Source organism: Danio aesculapii, chromosome 7, assembly GCF_903798145.1.
Source record: "Danio aesculapii chromosome 7, fDanAes4.1, whole genome shotgun sequence".
Taxonomy (NCBI): Eukaryota; Metazoa; Chordata; class Actinopteri; order Cypriniformes; family Danionidae; genus Danio; species Danio aesculapii.
This window is the reverse complement of record NC_079441.1, coordinates 57,105,594-57,114,193: the sequence shown is the minus strand read 5'-3', so window position 1 is coordinate 57,114,193 and position 8,600 is coordinate 57,105,594. Positions and strand designations below refer to the sequence as shown.

General features: G+C 31.5%; 1 protein-coding gene across 1 annotated transcript in view; it reads right to left on the bottom strand.

The window, feature by feature from the left end:
* Positions 1 to 397: 397 nt before the first annotated feature.
* Positions 398 to 8,600, bottom strand: part of LOC130232381 (collagen alpha-1(XXV) chain) — a 401,111-nt gene continuing 392,908 nt past the window's right edge. The window contains exons 38-39 of the mRNA XM_056462242.1: positions 4,375 to 4,413; positions 398 to 3,189 (exon numbers count right to left, since the gene is read on the bottom strand). Of these exons, the coding sequence (XP_056318217.1) occupies positions 3,163 to 3,189; positions 4,375 to 4,413 (66 nt within the window). The 3' untranslated portion in view covers positions 398 to 3,162. The remainder of the gene's footprint in view (positions 3,190 to 4,374; positions 4,414 to 8,600) is intronic.

The following is an 8,600-nucleotide window of genomic DNA, read 5'->3' as shown; positions in this document are numbered from 1 at the left end:
TGCCAAAAACAGACTGTTCGATGATTTTTTTAAATGTAGATTAAAGAGTCAAACACTTGAAGAAAGTTGATTTTATTTACCACATAGCATGAGTCTAAAATGAAGTGTCATGGCATTCAATAAACAATACAATTTCCAAACGCTTAAAACATGAGGGTTCACCACGAGGAGTAGAAAACCCCTGCTTCCAAAAGATTCAAAAACAATAAAATAATAAAGAAAGAAAAAATACTACAGACATAAAAAATAAGATAATTTGATTACAACAATAATATTTTATATATATATATATATATATATATATATATATATATATATATATATATATATATATATATATATATATATATATATATATATATATATATATAATAAAAGTAAAACAAAAATACAGTAACAATTTATGCAATAGACTGTTCATAAGACTGTCATGACACCTTTATAATCATGACATGACACATGAATTTGAATGAAATTTTATATGTGCTTATGAGAACTGTCAAGTGTCATTTGCTTGAGATGTCTTTGTTAAGAGAGTCTCATTAAAATTGTCAATAATTGGCTAGAAAATGTTTATAACACTGTGATTAATATGTAATTACATTTTTTTTAAACAAATTGAATTTGTACCAGTAATTGAGGTCAAGAAAAATTGTTAATGATGCTGTTATAAAATTCATAACAATTACAATGCCATCATGGCAGTCATGTTTATGACAGATTTATGACAACTTATGTTGTCTTGGTAATGTCAAGTTGCCATGTCAAAGACAAAGACAAGTTATATTTTGCTTTATTGAGTTGTCATAAACACATTTAAACTATGTCACTGTTGCACTCAAAATGCCATAACTGAGCAAATAGCACTTATAGTTGTCATAAGCATGCTTAAAACCACCTTAATAGTCATGATGTTTTCATGTCATCATTATAAGTTTTCGTGACAGTCCTTCGCACACCCCCTTAACTGAAGTGTTACAACAAATACTAATATTCAAAATAAGATTTTTTGGATCATTGTGGAGAATGTATCATGGGGAAATTACCACAATAACACAACTTCAAATTATGCACAATATATTTTGTTAAAATTATTGACTTGTTGCTTCATGTGCATTTAATCAGGTTTGAAACTCTGCATGACAGTGGCCCTCTTGAGGAACAAGTTTGAACATCACTGGTATACATGTGTAAACAACACAATCACGTTATGAATTATACAGATTTCTTGCATAATTAAAATTTGACAAAAGTAGTTGAAAATAGGCTTTGTACATGCTCAAAGAAAGAAACAAGAGAAACATTGTAAAAGCAAATATCTACATTATAAAACAATAAATTGTTAAACCTTACAAATATTATAAAATGAAAGAAATGGATGTAGTAATACAAGGTTTGTTTGGTTTTTGGCAAAAAAACAAGGAAAACAAAACAAGGAAATACTTCATTCAAACTGCACCACAGGATAATTTGCCTACCATGCCTTCTATACAAACTATATAGGACAAACATCTGATAAAGAAATATTTGGTGACATTATAATAGTAGAAATAAATGGACATTGAAAATGGCTAAAATGGTTGAGAGTAGATGTTAAGGAAATGAAAGTAGTATGACATTAAAAGTGACACCTGTGAATTGAAAAATCCAGCTTAGCCATTTTCAGTTTGTTTAAAATAAAACAAACATGACAATCAATGACAATTTCATATATTACAATATAGTTGAGTAACAAGATTTGTGTGTGGTGCACATTGCATCAGTACATGAAAAAGAAATATGAATTGCACTTTAAACAAATTAAAACAACATTTAACTACACACGCAATACATTTATCTACATTTACTGCAACAAGAGATGACTTGAGAATGAATGGGGGGGAGGGGATTTTTTTTTTTTTAATTTTCAGGAAATATTTAACAATATTTCTGTCACCTTAATGAATATTCAGTAATATTTTAAAACAAACTGCTGGCCAAAAAAAGAATACACAAGAACATATAAGATTTACTAGAATCATCAGATGCTTAACATCTGCACAAACACAACTACAGCACAACATATTAAGGTAATAAGTCTTTTAACTTTAATATTATAAGGAATGCCTGTTGTAAGAATATAAAAAGGCAAGTAAAATTAATTTTTTTTTTTAATTGGAAACATGGCTACTCTTCATTGAGTAATCAATAAACTACTTTCAGTACAGTATTTTTGCATTTTATACTGATTTTACATGCTCACCAGACAAAAAATATATTATAAAGTCAGCAGCACTGGCATAATTTAACTATTGCTACTCAAAAAAGCTTAATAAAATCTAGGCTGTTGTCAAAAGGTTTTTAAGCAGTAAAAATAAGTGAACAAAATGATAAAACTCAGAACACTTTGCTTGATGAATGTGCAGGCTGATAACAAGTTATGTCATGATTATCACTGCTGGTTATAGAAAAAAGCTGTCTCATGCCTATTGTATGTTTGCACCTTGCACTGTGAATTAACACTATATTCGATAAAGCAGATAAAAACTGATTACTTTAATATGTATTTTTTTAATCAGAATTTCAGTGCCATGAAACCACAGTAGCTTATGACAAAGTTGTCACATTCCCATAGTAACCCTATTAAAACCACGAAGAATGTGACACTTTCACCTTCAGCAAAACATGCACTTTTGAATCTTTATAGCTGCAATAGAATACAGTGAAATGTCATATTTACACCTCAAAACAGAAAAAAATTTTATATATTCAGCAAAGGAATGAATAACAAATGTCTTTAGGCACAAAGGCTATAATGCATAAAATGAGCCAATCAAACTATGAGTCATTATCAAAAAAATGCCATTTTGTTGTTATCCGTAGATCTGAGTTGCTCGCTTTTACAAAAAAAAGATGCCACTGAAGAATGAACAAGGACGGCTTTGCTGGTGGAGGGAAGAATGTAGTGACTTCCAGTTTCAGTTGCCTAGCTTATTCTAGAGCAGCCATAGATGGTGGGTGGATCGTGTGTCCTGCTCTTTCAATAATACCAGTCTGTCAAATTGTCACTTTCATCACAAGGCAGGAGTTACGCCAATGCAACACCTGAGGCGTAGTCGGGCCAGATACCACACTGACCTCTTTGTAATAAAGAAATCCAGCAATCACACTTTTCTGACTTTCTTAAGCCACCAGCCAAGGCGTGACACCCTTTATAAGGTGGAAACAAACCAAAAGTTAAGTCTTTTTGATTCAAATCGACAAACACTGATTGGCAGTTAGTGATTTGCAGAAGCCATACACTTTAACTCTGATACTTCAAGTTGACTTCATGCTTGTTTCAGGGATGTGTGGTTGGAGTCTTTAGTCTTGTAAGCTGGTAGTATGTATGGTGTGAAGATGAACAGGTTAAATACACCACAAAATCCTGTTCAAGAACCAACTCCAAATCTGTTTTGGTTTTCAATTCTCTTTCTGGGCCATGCAAAGCCGGGCAAACACACCTTCATGGATAACAGTTTGTTGCAGTTCAAGTCTTTAAATTCCACAGTGCTGATGTGAATGTAACACATGTTTCCATTAACACATGAAAGTGGCAGAAGCAGCTACGTGTGAACTCCATGATGAAAAAACAGTACAATAAAAAAAAAAAACAGAAATACATCCACTTTCAGTTATTTTATTCTAACTTCAATTAATCATTTACAGAATAAAAATAAAATTAAATAATTGTATAAATACAAAAAATAAAAAATAAAAATATTTCCTTATTTACAAACTCCATGCGTTTTACGTTAGATTGATCACTGCAAAGAAAAAACAACAAAAACAAAGACATTTATGTTTTAATATATGAAAACAAAGTTTAAGAACAATGTTTAAATGCCAAACAATGCCACCTTAAACTTCATGCAGTTATTATGTCAACAAAGTTATGGAAAGCTGTCTCTAATACTTATCCACACTTTAATAAAAGTGTGTGTGTATATATATATATATATATATATATATATATATATATATATATATATATATATATATATATATATATATATATATATATATATATATATATATATATATATATATATATCAGCAGTTAAAAATAAGCATTTATTAATTCATTAATAAGCAGTTTTTAATTTTGTAAAAACTATTATAAAATCAGTATTACAACATTTTTTTTTTTTTTGCAACTGTCTACAAAACAAACCACTGTTATCCCATAACTTCACAATGGCAAAATAAAATAGCTATTTAAATATTATGTTTAAAATGTGTTGAAAAAAAATCTCTCTGTTAAGCAACACAAACATTTTTAAAGACTTATCAGAAAATGTCAGAGGAGGGCTACTGTCAACTATATATAGCTATTGAGGATCTTTTAAAACTTACCTTCTGCCAACAGCCTGGCATTGGAAGCCCATCTGGACCCTGTATTAAAGAAGAAGAAAAAACAACAAGAGGAAATATATATAGTTTAAGATGCAAGTAACATTTTTATCCCTTAAACTGATGTACGGTTTAAACGGCTGTGTGATATGCCCTTTGATGCAATATGTTGCCATAAATGAAACCCCTAAGTGACAAAAATAATGATGTGTTGAAGTTAAGAAATGTAATTTTGGTAGGGCCAGGTAATCATGCATGCTACAAAATTTCAACTTATTAACTCCACATAGAAATAAATGAACAAACACCTTTGCAAAACTGTCTATGCTGAAAGCATGGTAGTAGCAAGCATGCTAGCCAATAAAGAATTGTCAATGGTGAACACTGACACTACAAGCACTTAAATATGCATAAGAAAATTTTATCCCTTAATATATATATATATATATATATATATATATATATATATATATATATATATATATATATATATATATATATATATATATATATATATATATACATATATATATATATATATATATATATATATATATATATATATATATATATATATATATATATATAAGGTACTATAAAGTACACATTACTAACTTTTAGGTATAAATATCAAGGTACTAATGTGGACCTGATAGGTATAAAAGTGTACATTTTGAAAAGGTACCACTCAAGTGACTACTTCTGTACCTTTATTAGTATACACTCTCAGAAAAAAATGGTACAATTCTGTCCCAAAGAAGGTACAAACCCTTGTCACTTGGGCAGAACAGAATTATACCTTAAAACAAAGAATCAAATTTGTACCTTTAAGGATATGATTTGTACCATGGGAAACCAAAATGTACCTTTAGTTTTTAAATACCTGCAGATACAACACTGTAACTTTATCAAAGGTACAAATGTGATCCATGAAGGCACACTACAGTGACAAAACACTTTGTAACAGTGTCAAATGTGTTCCTTCAAGAACTAATTAAAGGCATTTTCCTACATTATATCCAAAATGTGTCAGTTTATTTTCAGTAAATAGAAAACATCAAATACATTTATAAACAATGTTTTTTTAAAAGGTTTATTTTTCTGTGTAAATGCACCTTTTCCTTTTACAATACAGAATAAAAAATACTTTAACGAATTAAATGATCTATTTTCTGACTTTTCACAAAAATGTTACAGAAACACATTCTCCCATCCACAATATAAAACATTTTTCTCCAGCTTTCACACAATACCTTTGTAATCACTTAAAAGTAATCACTTAAAATAGAAATAGAATTATGCAAAAGTATTGTAACGAGATGTGCACAATGTTTGATTAGTTTTACAATACTAAAATGTCTGCATGAACACTTTGCATATGCACTTTTGCCTGCTCACGTGCGTAGTGGAAAGCAAACAGCAAAAGATGCAGATATCAATAATGAAACTGTTTTTATTAGAAAATGCTTACCAAATGTTTATTAAAAATGCCTTAAATGTTTGGTTTACAATACCTATAGTTTTGTTTTACCAGTTGTTTTGTTTTATAGAACTTAATAATTAATAAGTTTCTTTAAACATATGCTTTTAAATGATGATTCATGTTTTTATATGGAAATTATTAATAAAAATCACTTTGCCTTTCCAGTCATATTTATTTTCATAGATATTGTAATAAACAAGGAGTTGTCAAACACTTATGTACCTTTTTTATGAGAATAATTGTGTACCTTCATTTCAATTGTACCATAAACAGTACAGAACAGTATCATTAGAGGTCTTTTCTGTAGCATATAAGGTACAACTTTTACAAAGGTACAAAACTGTTCCTTAAGGAACATTATTTGTACCCTCGTGTAACTTTTTCTCGGAGAGTGTAGAGTGTATATGGCATGTATATTTTAAGTTTAAAACATACTGGCATTAATGCTATATAATAACATATTTCTGTTCACTATGTACGATTAGACAGCCTAATGTACAATTATCTGAACTATTACACATGGTGATTCCTGATATGGCTTAAGAATTAAAATTTCTTTACTTTCTCTAGGACTGAGTGGCCAATTGGAACAGATATAAGAGAAGGAACAGGAGAGGGTTAAAGGCTGGAGGGCAGACACTCATGCTGACATTGTACTACATACAGTGGGGAAAATGAGTATTAAACACCTCACCATTTTTCTCAGTAAACATTAAACTATTTAAACATAAGGTGCTGTTGATTTAAAATTTTCATCAGATATTAATAACAACAAAATAAATACACATATGGAAAGAAAACAAAGTTTACAAAATAAGTTAATAAAATGAAAAGGGAGGTGTAGAAAGGCAGTGAAAGCCCAGACAGCAGCTGAAATATCTCAGTAGTTATTTAGAAACCCTCTGCCCTTCCTCGTTGTAAATTAATATTAGCTGCTTCAGTCCAACCTCTCCATTAGCAGGATGATGAAGATAAATCCAGGGTGGACATTTCAGCAAGATTTTGGTGAAAATCCGAACAATATAAACATAAAAATATAATAAAAATGTGAAAAAATGGTTATGTTTGATGACAATGGAATGACATGAGAAAGTACTGAACTACTAAAATGTATTTAATACTTTTATACTTTATATAAAAGGCTTTATTTGGTGATGGCAGATGCCTCTCAATTGGAGAATGTAAGGCATTAAAGATGCCAGGCATTAAAGATGCTTCTCAGTTGGAGAATGAAATCATGCATTGCTCAGGTGCGTTTTTTCCCCAGACTTCAACAGATTGTAACAATCTTGATGGTTCTGTGAGTTTCATCTATCCAATCTGATATTTATTTGTATTTTCTTTTGAATCCAAGTCAGGTGATTGGCTGGGCCATTCTACAGCTTGATTTTCTTTCTCTGAAAGCATTTGAGAGTTTTCTTGGCTGTGTTTTGGATCATTGTCTTGCTGAAATTTCCACCCTGGTTTCATCTGGTTTCAGAGGGTTGCTGAAGAACTACTGAGAGATTTCAGCTGCTGTCTGGGCTTTCACTGCCTTTCTACACCTCCCTTTCTTTATGTGTTTAACACTTTTTTCCTTTCATTTTATCACACAACTTCATTTGTAAACTAAATAGATTTGTTTTCTTTTCATATACTGTAAGTATTTCTTTGGTTGTTATTAACATCTGGTGAGAATTCAAGTCAACAGCATCTTTAGAAATAATTTCTGAAAAAAATGATGGTGAGTTCAAGACTTATTATCCCCACTGTAAGCTCCCTAGAGCAGTTTGGTAAAAGATGGATAATTAAGAGAATGTAAGGTTAATTACTACTGGCTATTTCATCTGAAAAGATCAAATACTATTAAATAAGAAGAAAGAGAAGCTACTAAAACTAGAATATGATTTAAAGGGCACATAGTTTACCTCTTTTTTATGATTTAATATTAATATTATGGTTCTTCTAAGTGTGCCAGTTTAGGTTCAGTTTAAAACACAATTCAGATTTTTTTATGATAATGTGTTAAAAAGTGTCATGTTGGGGGCGTGTCCACAGTTCGCTGATCTATGGGTGTGTTGCTTCACATGTAAATTAGTTTCGGCTTCCCGCCAACATAACAAGGGGCGGGGCCATGAGCTCACCCGCTCTGACAGGCAGACTGCGAGAAGGAGCAGGAGTGAGAGGTTCAGCAATCAGTCGTACATGTACGACTCGGACACAGACCAAGCAGAGAGTACAAAATCATATGTGTCTTTGTACAGTTTTACAGCCAACTGTGTGCTAGTTTCAAGTGCCGAGCTTGTACACAGAAACTAATAACCACGCACACTGAATTAATTTCGACTGAGGCACAGGATGCGCCGCTCGAAGCCACCACACAGCACTCTCTGTGGCGCGGCAGAAACATGAAGTGTCCCGAATCGTCGCGCCACGCATTTTTGAATTCTAAACATAGGTTTTTGGAGCGGTCCGTGGCCCCCAGCCGTCGACTTGAGTGTACCCTGATAGAAACCTATGTTTAGAATTCTAAAACGCATGCTAGTTAAGATCACAGGAAGCTTCTGGAATCGCGAGAAATGCAAACGGCTGAAGTATAAGGTAGACTCAATGAGAAGTACACATGTTTGCAAACCTACCTAAAGATACAACCAATAATTCCGATTAGAGCGATAATGTGGAGAATATTGCTCCTGTGTTGAGCTCAATGAGCCTTGCATCTAAAAATAGAGCAAGGGTGTTCCTTTATTGATATCGCTTCAACTCA